Source organism: Gastrolobium bilobum, unplaced genomic scaffold (assembly GCF_033153095.1).
Source record: "Gastrolobium bilobum isolate Gb01-03AN ecotype WA unplaced genomic scaffold, APGP_CSIRO_Gbil_v1 utg6994, whole genome shotgun sequence".
NCBI classification, from domain to species: Eukaryota; Viridiplantae; Streptophyta; class Magnoliopsida; order Fabales; family Fabaceae; genus Gastrolobium; species Gastrolobium bilobum.
Window position 1 is genome coordinate 174,683 of NW_026896867.1, and position 15,739 is coordinate 190,421.

Consider the following 15,739-nt stretch of genomic DNA (forward strand, 5'->3'; position numbering starts at 1 on the left):
AATTTTTTTGAAGTGCAGGTGCTTCATAAAAGATAGGATCCGAAAGGCCATTTGTTAAATTCACGAGGACCCACCGTAAAAAAAAAAAAAAGGAGTTGGCACGATTTTTAATGTATGTGCATGAGAAAACTAACTTCTCTTGAGAAACTAATTCCGCTTAGGGTTTTATTATTCTCCTTCAACATAAGATAGGTATTTTATATTGTAGAGATAAAATAGGTGGGTCCCACCATTACAAGAAAAAGGTGAGGTGCGGAAATCGAAACAAGAGAGTAGGAGAGAAGTAATCTTACGTAAAAATAGAGTAATATTTTCCTTCCGCTTGTTAAAATGCTTCGATGCATAGTAACTTTGTCTATAATTATATTGTTATCATTTTCCTCTCTATTTTTTTCGGTGATAATTTATAGCTCTTGGCTCTTGCTATTAAAAAACTCTTTTTTTTTTCCTCTCTCCTGCAAATTATTGCAATCATGCTATATCATCTCCTATCATTTCATCTTCTTTTTATTTTTTTACCTGTGATAACATTAACAATTGCATGTAAATTTGGAACAACCAACAACCTAGGTGAATTGCACAACAATATGCAAATAGCTCTTGTGACATTTTATAACTATAAGCGATTATTTGGTGTTCAGGATAGTGAGACCGTGATAAGATAGATTATCATAATTTATTCATAGTTTGGTGATGCAATAGGTTATTCTGGGGCCGTTTCATATAAAGTTTTTATTAGGATTTTCGAGAAATCGAAGATGGTAATTTTATTTACTCATGTTTGATATGAAATTTTTAAAATTTTCTCGAGAATCTGATTTTTCCAAATTTTTTATTTTTTGTGTAATTTTTTTGAAATATCATCCACGTAAGTAGTATTCTAGGATTTCTATGACAAGGAAAATTTTAATACAACCAAACATAGTATCGAGAAAATTAACTCAATATTTCTGGAAATATTTTAGTCTATTAAACAATTTTTTTGTAATATTCCTGAAAAACTCATTTTCTGATCATATTCGTATAAATCGTGATTCCCGAATAAAAAAAATTCATTCTCTACCAAACACCCCCTAAAGGGGACTTGTGTTAGGAATGGATATAATAGGATAACAAATATCATATTTTTCTCATTCCAAATATAATCTTATTTTATTCTCCTATGAATTTTGTTGGGCATGTGAAAGTCAGTCCTTGCCACCGACAAGCCGCGAGCCATCAACCACCTCTACCACCAGACACTAACCACCATTGCCACAACTAGCCATCACCATCATCACCGATCAGCCCCATAATTACCACTGGTCACTATCACCACCACCACCACCACCACTTCCACATGGCACCAACCATAACCACTAGCCACTGCCCTCAGCCACCATAATTGCCACAGTGCAGCTATCACCACCACTTTCACTAACCACCACCCCCAATTGCCACCACCATCATCATTCATGCACCATCTCAAGCACCGCCACCCCTAACCTATGATGCATCGACACCGACACGAGACACGACACGACACGACATGACACGTCGACACGTTAATTCTAAAAACTGTCATATTTCGACACGTTGGGACACATTTTGATATTAAATAAAAATTCTAATATATGTAATATAATTTATATTTAATACATTTAAGAGTCCATAATAAGTCATATAACCAATCAAATATTTAAATTTCATAACATAAATATAAATAAAATAATTTTTCGTACTTTGTTAATTTTTCATGTCAAATTTCATAACAGAAAAAAATTAATTTATAAATTAATTTTTTATATTTAGTTAATAAAATAAAATTAAGATTTAAAAAAAAATGTGTCGGAGCGTTTACTGCGTGTCGGAAAAACATGTCGAAACGTGTCGGAGAGTTGACCGCGTGTCCCCAAATGTTGATCGCGTGTCGAATCGTGTCCGTGTCGGACACGTGTCCGACACGCAAAATTTTCAAAAAATCTGTGTCCGTGCTTGTTAGCCCCTAACAACTAAACACCAACCATCACTGCCACCACTGTTGTCATCATCAGTTTATCACTACCATTACTGGTCTCATCACCACAATCCATTGTCACCATCCCCACAACTACTACCAACAATCACTGTCACTAGCCATTGGTCACTGACAAATAATTTAAGGTGATGTTTGGTAGGAGAGAAGGAAAAAAATTACCCAGAAAAAAGGGTAGAGAAAATTATATAGCCATGTTTGGTAGGAAGAATAGTTGAAAGGGTGTGGAAAAAAAAATTTCCCGTCTAATTGTTTTACACATAAACTATCATGTGAATTTTGCCATCGAATGGGTGGAAAATTTTTTTTCTAAGCGGTGGTAAAGCTATAACACCTTTTGGTTGACGAAATTACCCTGCGCATGTGACTCAATATCTCAGGATCTTTCTTCTGCTTACGGAGGTCACACATTTTTGCTTGTCCATATATGTATTTTGTGTTGCACATGCATATACAGAACCTTACATATAAACGCTTTTTGTTCACATGTTGCATGCGTTTTAACATCCCAGCTTTGTACTATTTATTTGTGCAATCAGAAACATATTCTGTGAATTTGTATTTACTTGTTTTTTTTTCCCAGGTTTATTACAAATCTGATAAAATTATTTGGTTTATTATTAATTTTTTATTTTATTTTATTTTTCAGTTCATTAGAAATGTGAAAAATTCCGTTGCAGATTTGTTGCATCTGTACAGGGGACATTCAATATTCAAAATGGTGGGCTTTTTGGTAATTTACGTTTACTTTCCCATTAATATTTTACAACTATCCAAACACATCATCAGTTAAATTCACCCAATTTTCATGAAAAATTTTTGGCCCACAAAATACCTTTTTTTAACTTACATGGCAAAAAATTCTTCCCACCATATTTCATCAAATTTTTTCTTGATAAAAAAATATTTCTCCTGTACCAAATGCCCTCTAAGACTTAATTTTTAAAATTTAAATGGTGAGGTTATATTTTTTAAAAATTTTTCTAAATTATTTTTGTATTTTAATATATTTAATTTAAAATAAAAATTAATGTGTAAAAAATAAAAAATAATCTAAAAATCAACTTTTAAAAATATAAAATTATGTTAAATAGGATATTTTTATCTATTTATCTCATCAGGTACGATAACATTATCGTATCAAATTAGTTATCTAATATACATCAAATAGCTTATCATTCTCATATGTTATCTTATTCTTATGTTATCGAATTCATTCCTATTATTCTATCAGACTTTTTATATAAGATGAATTCATTCCTATTGTTCTATCAGAGTTTTTATATAAGATGATGGTTATGTTTATAATTTTTTTTTTTAACAATTTTTTATAACCATATCTTAACATCGTTGATTTTTGTTAATTAACGGTTATTATTTTTTCAAATTAAATTCATTAATTAATTATTAATTTATAATAAAATATAACCGTTGATTAATGTAAATTAATAATATTAAAATATGATTGTAAGAGGTGATAAATTTTTTTTTTGTAAATATATATATATATATTTTTGATATTCGTAACGGAGATTTTCATGTGTTTTTTAATTCCAACCTACCATACTTTATAACAGTGACAATTAAAAATTAAATAAATAAAGAAGTAAAGAAGATAGAAATCGTGGTAGAATCTCCGCGTCTTCTGAGTAAGACAGTGAGTGCAGAAACAAACCCTAGAACTGGAACTGAAGAACAATTGAACGTTGATAATTGGAACCGCTCTGGAATTGGATGAACTGAGAATCGTAATCAATGGGTGCGAGTCGAAAGCTTCAGGGAGAGATAGATCGCGTTCTCAAGAAGGTTCAGGAAGGTGTTGAAGTCTTTGATAGCATCTGGAACAAGGTCCTTCTTCTTCTTCTGCTTCTCTCACTTTATTATTATTTCTTTTTTCGATTTCCACTTTTTCCGAACAAAACCAAAAATCACACGAGCAATGTCGGGGTTGGTTCTTCTTCGTTTTGTGATAGGTTTACGACACGGACAATGCTAACCAGAAGGAGAAATTTGAGGCAGACCTCAAGAAGGAGATTAAGAAGCTCCAGAGATATAGAGACCAAATTAAGACTTGGATTCAGTCCAGTGAGATCAAGGACAAGAAGGTATTACCTTGAAGAAAGCAACCAAAATGCCAAATTTCTAGGCTTTTTTTTTTAGATTTATCAGGCATCATGTTTTTGTATAAGTTAACGTTATTGTGTGCTTGGTTTTGCTTCATTTTATGGGAAATATCAGCTTTTTCATTTTTCCGAAAGTTGGCAGATTAATCTAAACATACAGTGTCTATATTGTAAATTTCCCCAGAAGTTAGTTGGTCTTATCTGTTTATTGAAATAGGGTGTACATTTTGCGGAGTTAGCCTCGGGAATTATATATAAATGTGTTTCCGGGAAAGTTACATTCTATGGATGTATGTTCTTGCAAGGAATCAGTAATCACATTGTATCATATTAGTATGGAGCTGAACCGAGTGGATTGTATAACACTATTCATTTAGTGATGCTACGTATTGTCCAGTCTGATTAGGTGTTAGTGGCATACTTGTAGCGACCGACCCTGAAAATGGTATAGCGGTATTGCCGCTACGATGAAGTTTTAATTCCACATATATTACACTAACAGTCTAATACTACACAAATATAAATGCTCAAACCTAAGAAGTCACACAAAATCAAACACATCATTCCACAATCAATGTCAAATACAAGAAACATAAAGGAAGGATCTAAAATTAAACACAAATGAACAATGAATTCCACAAAATCAAACATATAATTTGACAATCAATGTCAAATAGCGGGTAGCGTTGTGTTGCACACCTGTACACGCAGCTACGTTATGCCGCTACCGGCCAGCATTGTGTCGCGGTTGTAGCGGCCGGCCGCCACTACTGTAGTGGTTTAGCGGCGCTACGGGCCGCTACTGACAACCCAGGTTAGTGGTGCTGTTTGGCTTGACTTGTGTGATAGTGTGGTGTGTAATATTAAATGTTGAATTTTAACTCATCGGCTTTGAGTTTGACAATGCTTTCTGTTGTGACACATCTTGAAATAGGTTAGTGCCTCGTATGAGCAGGCTCTGGTGGATGCGCGCAAGCTAATTGAGCGTGAAATGGAAAGATTTAAGATCTGTGAGAAGGAGACTAAGACCAAAGCATTCTCTAAAGAAGGCTTGGGTCAACAGCCTAAGACTGTGAGTCTTTAATCAGGGGAAATATTACCTTTTTTTTTTTTTTTCATTTTACCACTTTTTGGTTTTTTCTTGGTGTCCTATGATTATGTTTATGTTGTTCTGGATTGAGAATTGTGTTATCTAACTGTTTTCTGACAGGATCCTAAAGAAAAGGCTAAATCAGAGACGAGGGATTGGTTAAACAACGTGGTATGAAATCAATTCCTTTGAATAACCTTCAACTTTCCTTTGTTGGGTTCAGTTCAGTATGGCTAGTACTTGTAGTTCATCCGTCTTCATGTGCACAGTGCTTGCACAGGGAAATGCTCAGCCTTGTTTGCTTTGTATCTAATATTTATTTCAGCATGCTAAAACTTACAGTGCAGTTTGACTGTTGAGACCTTTCTGCTATTGGCAATATCTAAGTTTATGTTGGTTCTTAAGATTTGTGTTCTCTTAGAATACTGTTTGTACTAGTCTAGTGCCTGTTTTCCTGGTGATTCTCATTGGGGTGTCACTTTGATCTTGTATTATTTAAATGAGATCATATTAATTTGACTCATGTACTTATATCTCTCTCTTCATTTGCAGTATGCTCTTCTTATTGTTATTTCATTTGAGTAGGTTGGAGAGTTAGAATCTCAGATTGATAGCTTTGAAGCTGAGCTTGAAGGACTTTCCGTCAAGAAAGGAAAAAACAAGCCACCCAGATTGGTATGAAATAAAGGACATACATTTTGTGGGAATGATGGTTTACCTTTCTCATGGTCATTGACATGTTTCTTTTCTTTGTCAGACCCACCTAGAGACATCAATTACTCGACACAAGGCTCATATAAAGAAATGTGAATTTATATTGAGACTACTAGATAATGATGAATTAAGTCCTGAGGAGGTTAATGATGTCAAAGATTTCTTAGACGACTATGTAGAGCGTAATCAGGTTTGCCTTTTAGAAATCATTCTGCTTTAAAAAGTTGAGCACTGAGTAGATGTTGATGTACCTACCAGCCCTTTGTATAGTCTTTTTAGAGAGTCCTTAAGGGTGTCTTTGGAGGGGAAGGTAGTGGAGGGTTTTATTTTAAGTAAACATTCCCCTTATTTTTAAAACTTTCAAAATGAGAGATTATCATGTAACCTTCCAATCATTACTTATTCATTTTTATAAACATTTTATAGTTTTCACACTTTTGAAATGAAAGTTACCCCTCCTCGCCTTTCCAATTTCCTCATCCACACATCTCCTAATGCTTGATACTATACAAAATTTATGACTTATAACTATTCTTTGTTTTTTCTAATTTTCTTTTTCTTCTACAGGAAGATCCTGATGATTTCGATGATGTCGATGAACTATACAGTTCATTACCTTTAGACAAGGTGGATACTCTAGAAGATCTTGTTACAATTCCGCCCGGTCTTGCTAAGGTATTTGTTTCTCATTCTTTCTTTTTGCAAACACACAAATACATATCGATGCATATGTAGATTTGTGTTATGGGATTGGCAGATATCAACTAATTTGGGCATGTTGGCATTTTCCCCCTGAATTCCCGGTTGGACTGTCTATTTTCTATTGCTATTATATGTCTACAAAGTTAATTTAGTGCATGTTGACTGTTGTGGGTTCTACTCATGGGAATAGTTCCACCTACAGGGGTAACCCTGTATACATCATACCCTACCCGAAACCCACAATGGTGGTGCCTTATGCACTAATGACCTTTTATTTTATTTTATTTTTTTATGTTTATGTTGGGCATTTTGACTCAGCCCTGTCTTTTCAATTTATTTTTTATACTAACCTTTATGTTAACATATTAGAATAACTATTTGTGGAACTCCTAATTTATTATGTGTTTTTTCAGGTGGTGCCTGGTCTTAGCTTGAAGAATACATCACAAACAGCGTCAGGATCTGCATCACAAACATCTGTATGTATTTCTTGTTTCTATGACCTGAAAATATTTCTTAGGAGTCTGTTGTCGAAAATTGAAATGTAAGAATGTTTCAGAAATCTTCTTTGGGATTCTTGCTTTTATGTAGTTTATTTTACTTCCTGTAGTGGTATTTACTATTTTGATGGTTTGCAATGATGATAAATGGTGAATTCAACTGATTCTGATATGAGGATTCATTTGCTTTGCTCCAAGTAGTTGGGAATTGGGATTAATAGTTGTCAATTTAAGATGCTTATTTTGAGTGGCATCGAATCATAAGAAGCTGTGGCAAAGTAATAAATAACTTAAAAAACATGACATAAAAGATGTATATACCTAGGACATGAAGAAAACAATCAGTAGTTATTTTAACCCAATTCTAACATTATCAATTTTACCTGTGGCACTATATAACCCAATTTAAGCAATTTCTGATGATGTGATCTAATAGCACCTTATGAAGAATATCAATAGTAAATGATGGGATTATGACTGGAGTCTCATTTTCACCAAGTGCATGTGGGCGAATTACCATTTACCAGACTAGTGGTTAAAGGGAAGAAAAGCTGCATTTCATTAGATGCAATTTAAATAGATGAACATTAATGTTGATTTCCTTTCCAGGAAACTATGATTTCTAATCATCAGGATGCTTCTGTTCAGGAGCAAGCTGATGACACAGCATCCCAGGATAGCAATTCTGACATTGCTGCAAAAACTCCACCTTCTAAAAGTAGTGGAATTGCTTCTGCTACATCAACACCTTCTGGGAACCATGCTACTCCTGTTTCTGTGAATATTTCAGGTCATAACTCGTCCAGTGAACCAGCTGTTGCAGTCCTACCTGGTTCGAATTCTGTTCGGAATGTTTTGGAGAATACTAATATTGCCAACACTTCATCTACTGTAAATCAGTCTACCTCTATAAAGGAAGAAGATATTAATAGCTTCCATAGCCGGAGACCATCTCCATCACTTGCTGATGCAACACTTGTGAGGGGAAGAAACAGCCTGTCAAGTCAAGCAGCAGCTAGCATCCCTCTTGGTTCTGGTAACATGGTTTCCAGCAATGGAGCCCTTGGTTCAGTTCCTTCAGCCTCCGAAATAACTAAGAGAAACATATCGGGAGCTGATGATAGACTTGGAAATAGTGGGATGGTGCAGCCTCTTGTATCCCCGCTAAGTAATAGATTGATCTTGCCTCAGGTTGCGAAGACTAATGATGGAACTGCTTCAGTTGACTCTAGTACTGTTAATGAAGCTGCAGCTGCATCTGGGAGAGTTTTCTCTCCTTCCATGGTTCCTGGCATGCAATGGAGACCTGGAAGTCCCTTTCAGAATCAGAATGATGCAGTAAATATTTTGTCCAAAATTTTCTTTTGCTATTTAGTGGTCCAGTATGTTAATTTTGGTGATGTGTGGAACTTGAAGAGTGAACTGTTGGTTAATTACTTCCTCCAAAAATTATGCATTCTCTGGTGCTGTTTTAACTTTGAATTTGTTTGAGGATATCTGCATTGGCTGTAAGTAGTTTATGTGGCTTCAAAGTAGGAAATATCGTTTATGTTTATTAATAGCTTTATTGGCAGTGTAAAGAATTACTTGCAATTAGATTCTGTTATACTAAGGGTTGTTGTTTAGTTAGTTACTTGCAAATTGCAATAGTATACAAGGATATAAGATTTTTGGATGAAAATCAAAGCTAAAAACTGAACTTGTGTGTGCATATGAAATCTAGAATCCATCATGTTTTTGGAAATTCAGTCATACCCACAGTAATTATATTGTGAATCATCATCATTTTATTTATTTATTTAATTGGTAGGAATGTAGGATTACTCCTCGCTATTCGGGATTTAATGGGGAGTGATTTTAGTTTTTTTTAATTTTTATGTTTTGGTAGAATGTGTCATATCATATACATTTTCATATCGAAGACAAGTAAAAGATTACATTTGTTGATATCTAGAATATTCAGTGCTTTAAATTATATGGGTGAATCCAGTCATTTTCATGAAGATTTCCAGATGACTAGAACTATGAAATCTTCAAAAAAATTATATATACATCGATTGATTGGTTTATAATGACAGAAGATTGGAGTTCACCTGAGTTATTTTATCAAAGTCTGGATTAAAGTACCATTTCCAAACCCATGTGATCACTGCTTTTTATTTAAGACCTTTCATGCTTGATTTAATAGCTTTGGTGATCTTCCACTAATGAGAGATTTATGGTTGTGCTATGTATATATGCATGAATATATGATGCAGACAAGTGATGCTTGAATGCATTTACATTGAAAGTATTTACATGGGTGGGTTCAAATACTAGTCAGGAGTCAGGACCATTTCAAATAGTTCACTCAGTATTGTCATTGCTAGGTTGAATGAAAGTATCTTCAAATGTATCTTGTTGTGTATGTAAAATTATTACCATCTAAGGGACTTTTTCATTTTGAACTTCAGGGCCAGCTTCGTGGAAGAACTGAAATAACTCCTGATCAAAGAGAAAAGTTTTTGCAGAAGTATCAGCAAGTGCAGCAACAGGGGCCCAGTAACCTTCTTAATATGGCTTCTCTTGGTGGAAACCCTAAGCAGTTTTCTGCCCAGCAGCCAAATCCCCTTTTGCAACAGGTATTCTTTCTTGTATGCCAAATTTTCCTTCTCTTTGCTTAATGGTTCTTTTACTTCTATGGAAAGATTCATTATTGTGGGCCAAAAAGCATCTCTACGTTAGTCTCTTTTCTTCAGTTTCTTCAAATAAATATTATATTATATGTTCCTAACTATTTCTTAGTTTAATGATATTGTTTGGAAAATTAAAATCTCATCCACGGTTCTGGATTGTTTGCTTCTATTTTAGTGCCTCAACTTAAGCAACATATTAGCTGAGGTTTTGGTGTTGGCTAGTATCTTTGTGTTGTCTAAATTCATTTCCTTCTAGTATTGCTTTAGTATTATTTTTCCTGTGTTTGTTTAGTATAGACACTTTGTGCCTCTTGATAATATTGCTGAGTAAAAATTTAATTTTCTTTGTTTCTCTAGGAAATGATGGAGAAATTCTAATTTTAACTCTTAATTCATATGCTTAAAAAAAATTGCAAATGGTATTTTTCCTAAAGCTGTTATTTCCTTTTTTAATTTTCTTTCCATATATACTTTTGTCTGTGAATTAACTTTGTCTTATTAATAGCTTATTTTTTTGTTTAATGATAATATATAGCTCCATCTATGACCTGATTAGTTTTTACTTCAGAAAATATATTTTGCATGACATGATGCAATATATGCAGTTTAACTCTCAAGGTTCATCTGCTTCTTCTCAATCTGGTATGGGACTTGGACTCCAGTCCCCTGCTCTCAGTGGTATTTCATCTGCCTCATTACAGCAGCCACCCAATCCTGTCCATTCCCCGTCTAGTCAACAGCCATTGATGCCAGGTGTTTCTAAAGATGCAGGTATGTTTTTGTTACTCATCAATACTAGATTGTGTTTCGATGAATAACTTTTCCCCTTTTTAAGTTGGACTGCTTTTTTTCCTTCCTTTTCTCATTTCAACATGGGAGTGGTTAGAGTAGTATTCAGCTATGATTGTTTTACACTTTTACTGACCAATACTGAAGACAGTTTATTTTTTCTAAAATTCCCTTGCTGTCCAGAAAAGGGAAGATTATGAAAAAGGAATGCCTGATAAAAATATTTATCATGAAGGGAAAAAAGTGATGATTCTGCGGAAAAAAGGTGGCAATTTTTCCTTTTGGTAAAAATTGTTTCAGGAGTCTGCTTTGTGAGCTCCCCACCCTCCCAAAAAAAATAATAAATAAAAATCTGAAATGTCAATATCATGACACGTTCTAGTTTTCTACAAGGTTGGTGAGGTCTAGTATGTCAATCAGAAATAACATAGCTATTGAGTTGGGCTATCAATATCAAGTTCATTCATTATGTGAACACATCTGTTACAATACTTGAGATTAAAAAAAAATACCAAGATTGGTGTTGTTATGAGATAGGGTATATCATAATTTTTGTATTCTGCAGATGTTGGTAATTCTAAGATTGAAGAACAGCAGCAACATCGGAATTTTCGTGATGAGTCAACAACCGAATCTACTGTTAGTACTGGAATTGGCAAGAATCTCATAAATGAAGATGATTTGAAATCAGCATATACTGTAGATTCTCCTGTATGCCGACCAACCCTCATCTTTTTATATTCTTTAAGATATATCATACTCCCTTTTGTAACTTGCAGAAGTGTGTATCCATGTTTTTTTTTTTAATCCTTCCTACTTTGATGTGCTTGTAATGCATCATATTTTTTATCGATAAATCCAGGGATCATAAGCTGGGAAAACCAGTGGGTTAGCCATCTAGTCTTTTGATTAGTTAGGGCCAAGAAATGGACTAAACTAAACTGTGCTTGTAATCCTGACCAATGTCTTTCGCAGAAGGTAGTAAAATATAAAATTTATAGATATATTTCAGGGAAACATAGAGAGCGCATACATATATGGAAATTTTCTATTCTTTTCCGCTGTTTAGTTATTAGATTTCTTCTGTTTAGTTATTAGAGGTGTACAAATTCATTATATAGATCAATAGATGGCATCTTATTTGAAACCCAGATGACCAACTCAATAGTGGTACATTAATAAGTTAAGCTGACGAGAGGTATGGACTGAGTTGAAATGACTTAGATTTCCCTGATTTGCAGATAACAAAGTATGCATTTTGATTTATCTGTGTGCACAAGATGTGGAAGACTCTAGAGTTTGTGTTTCTGTGTGTGCGTGTGTATATATCTATAGTGAATTCAAGGATGATCTGGGTTGGCTATTTGTTGTTTATGCTGCAGGCAGGAGTATCTGCCTCTATTCCGGAGTCTGCTCAAACTTCCAGGGATATTGATTTGTCTCCAGGCCAACCTTTGCAATCCAATCAACCTACTGGTAACCTTGGTGTCATTGGAAGAAGAAATGGTTCCGAACTTGGAGCCATTGGTAATAATTTTATTGGATTGAGTGTTAGTTCTGGTGGAGTGCACAATCAATTATATAATTTGCAAATGCTTGAGGCAGCCCATTTCAAAATTCCACAACCTAAAGACTCAGAACGTCCTAGGAATTACACTCCTGTATGCATTGCTATTTATATTCATCCTCATGTTCATTGAATAATCTATTTTATGGTCATACAATAAATTTTCTTTTCCTTTTTTTGTGGTTGTGCAGAGGAATCCAACAATTACACCTCCTAGCTATCCTCAAGTACAAGCACCTACTGTTTATAATCCTGCCTTTTGGGAGAGAGTAGGTCTCGAACCATTTGGCACGGATACCCTGTTCTTTGCATTTTATTTTCAGCAGGTACTTGAACTTTCTGTGTGATTAATGTTATTCTTTCATTTCGTCATGTGTGCTTATATCCATCTTTTTTCCTGCAGAATACTTGCCAACAATATTTGGCTGCAAAGGAGCTAAAAAAGCAGTCTTGGAGATACCATCGAAAGTATAATACATGGTTTCAGCGGCATGAAGAGCCCAAAGTTGCTACCGATGAATATGAGCAGGGAACATATGTGTACTTTGATGTCCAGATTAAAAATGACGACCTGCAACATGGGTGGTATGTTGAGTAAATATTAATTCCTGTTATTTGCAGTCATAATGTGTGAATATATGAAAAATACCATATGTCGTTTGATTTGCGCTTCGGTTTCTCCTGACTTGTCTGTACCTTTATGTGGTTGTTTAGGTGTCAAAGAATCAAGACTGAATTCACTTTTGAGTATAATTATCTTGAAGATGAGCCTCTTGTATAGAAGATGCCACCTGGTAACAATGTGTGTTCTTAGTTCTTATATTTCTTTTGATCTTTGTGCTTGTTTAGTTTTAATGAGTATTTTCCTATTAGACTGATAAGCTAGTTTTGTCTTCCTAGCCTTATCAACTGAAATACAAACTTGAAAGAAAAATTTCATTGATTTAATTCTGATTATTTATTTAGTAATTTTTTGAACACTAATTAGAATAAATTTAAGATAAATATTTTGAAAGTTTAATAATACTAACAATATTGTCTTCCTGAATTCATATGATTTGATGTGATTCATAATTTTTTATTGTCTTTTACGTTGACCTTGACCATTACTTTTCTGGTTTTGATTTTAAGACGGGTAATAACTGGTATAACCCAGAAAAAGGAAACATGTAAAAGAATGAAAAAAATATGCTATTGTTTAGTTACTTAAACACATGGACACCTTGGGGCGTCACTTCTACTTTGGAAGAATATTTGGAGAACATATACGCATAGTTGAAGGCCTGACTCCTCCAGCTTGATGTTTTGAGTTGAAGTATATACAGCTTTTGTTCATTTTTGTTGTTGTTTCTGCATGAATCTGAGATCTGTGTGTATTATTTGGAGAAAAGCTTTATATTTAGAAAATGCAGTGTGACTGATTTCCCATATTGGCTGACGATTGCTACCGTAAATAAAAAAACCTGACTAACAAGGGTAAGGGTGAGGGCTATCCCTGTATGCATTCTTATCCTTGCATATTTGTAAAGAATTTTTTTTCCAGATTTGAACTCATGACCTTTCTAGCACTAAAGAATATCTTTATCACTATTCCAGGCTCGTCCTCTTTGGCGATTGCTATAGTATAGCTTTTAAAAAATTGATATCAACAGATTGATTTGTGGTTTGTGCCGTGGTTTTAGAGAGAATCGGTGACTTTTTTTGCGTCTGGATGGCTTATATTATTTGACTTCCCATCCACTTTGTTATAGCCATTGTAACGGTTCTCATTATAGTTGAATAGTCTTATTCTCCTCACAAACATTGGTAGTCCGCTTTACGAAAACTTGTTTTGTTGGTTTTTTAATCGTAGGCAGGCCATGTCCTTGCAGGTAATTGTGAAATTTGTTTGGAATTGTTGACGGGAAAGATATTGGTTATGCAATGCACATTGTGACAGCAGGTTATTAGGCTGCCATTCTTTGCCGGGGCAATGTCTTTATTATTTTCTTTTTGGTGCTAATTGTCCTAGCTTGTTAATTGCATTTAGGATTCTGTTTTCGAAGATTAAAACAATATGGATGTGTTTCCTGTTAACCTTTTTCCGATTTGAGCATTGATTGCCCCATTCGGCTTGTTTACGGACGATGAGAGAAAAGAAAATAAGATGAAAGGAATTATATGTGCATTGTGTATAAACAAGATTTCTTGTCATTTATGTTTTTGGGTCCCCATTATTCCAATATGAAAACCTTTTATTTGCAGTTTTGCAAGTTGCATCAGCAATGTAAATGGGCTGAGGTCAAACTTTGGTTTAAATAGGTTAAGTATATGAAAAATATTTTGACTTTGACTTGGCCTATTAGTTTGATATAGGCTCGCTAAATTATAGATCTAACATTACCTATTAGTTGATATAGGTTAGAATAATTTTTTTGGCTTAGGCTTAGTAGCCTATGCAAGCCTATCATGCCTACTATATTTATTAAGAATTAAAAAAAAATAATTAAAGTTAAAATAATTTAAATATTTTTATTTTATTTAATTAAAATAAATAATATGATATATACTTGATTTACCTGCCTATGGATTGTGTTCTAAACAGATTTCTTAAAGACTTGAGAATGGTCATGTTTAATCTAACATAAATTAGGTTTTAACTCATTTACACTCTAGTTGTGCGGAGTCGTGCTTGGATTTGAAGGCTTCACGTCATATGGATTAACATTATGTTTACATGGGTTTATGCACTTTTGGTTTAACTTGGTTTTAACAATTCATGTCCCTGAAGAAAGGTGCCTTAGGCACACATGCAATGTTTAAAACGAAACCTTATAGGATAGAATCTGATTGACTAATTTGAGAGAATACATGTTTGAAATATTTGACTTTGTGGTTGGTTATATTTACCACCCTTTTAGGTTTGTTATTCTTATAATTAATTTTTTTATCGTTGGATCAATTTAAAATTAACAGTGAAAAAAAAAATTGCCGTTGATAATAATCAAACAAATTGTTAGAGTAATAACCCTAAAATGATGATAATTATAACCTTTCCTCTTGACTTTTGCCATATGGATGAAAAGTTGGGCAAACAACCAACTTCTACTTGGAGGACAGTTTGCACAAACCTAACTCATCAAGGAAGGCCATGTGAATCAAAAACATTTATGGAACATACAACTGATTGATTGTATGGAATGCTAGCCTTTTAACATTTTTTTTATTGGATCTAATTTTATACTGGTCTCATTAAATAATTTGGATGCCCCCTCTATCAGTGAGTTTAGCATGTCATTTCACCCAATTATAGATAAATTGTTAAAAAAAAGTGTCATATATACGTTGCTAGCAAATTTCTTTATTTTATTATATACAAGTGAACGAAAAGGTTTAGCAAATGTTGTTTTCAACTACCAAAATTGTAATTGCAATCACCAACAAATAGAACTTCTGGTTTCTTCGTGACTTGAAAAATTATTCAGTTTAATATGATCTTGCCTTTGAATAGGTTTCACTTACGAAGATATAAATTACGTTCTCAGGGGAGTCTAGCTTTCTCCTTTTAAAAAAACAAAATTAAATA

General features: G+C 33.9%; 1 protein-coding gene across 3 annotated transcripts; it reads left to right on the forward strand.

Moving 5' to 3' along the window:
- Positions 1–3,663: 3,663 nt before the first annotated feature.
- Positions 3,664–14,377, forward strand: LOC133302510 (general negative regulator of transcription subunit 3-like). Of its 3 annotated transcripts, none has more exons than XM_061502302.1 (17): positions 3,664–3,862; positions 3,988–4,119; positions 5,072–5,209; positions 5,348–5,398; positions 5,813–5,902; positions 5,985–6,131; positions 6,509–6,616; positions 7,057–7,122; positions 7,753–8,481; positions 9,597–9,764; positions 10,424–10,589; positions 11,173–11,318; positions 11,990–12,268; positions 12,366–12,500; positions 12,578–12,759; positions 12,889–12,976; positions 14,046–14,377. In XM_061502302.1, exons 1-16 carry the CDS (start codon positions 3,770–3,772, stop codon positions 12,953–12,955), a joined length of 2,697 nt encoding a protein of 898 aa, XP_061358286.1. In that variant the 5' UTR covers positions 3,664–3,769; the 3' UTR covers positions 12,956–12,976; positions 14,046–14,377. The 3 variants fall into 3 exon arrangements, with proteins under 3 accessions (XP_061358286.1, XP_061358287.1, XP_061358288.1); XM_061502303.1 differs by having other exon boundaries at positions 12,889–12,968; XM_061502304.1 differs by having other exon boundaries at positions 7,792–8,481.
- The last annotated feature ends 1,362 nt before the right edge of the window (positions 14,378–15,739 follow it).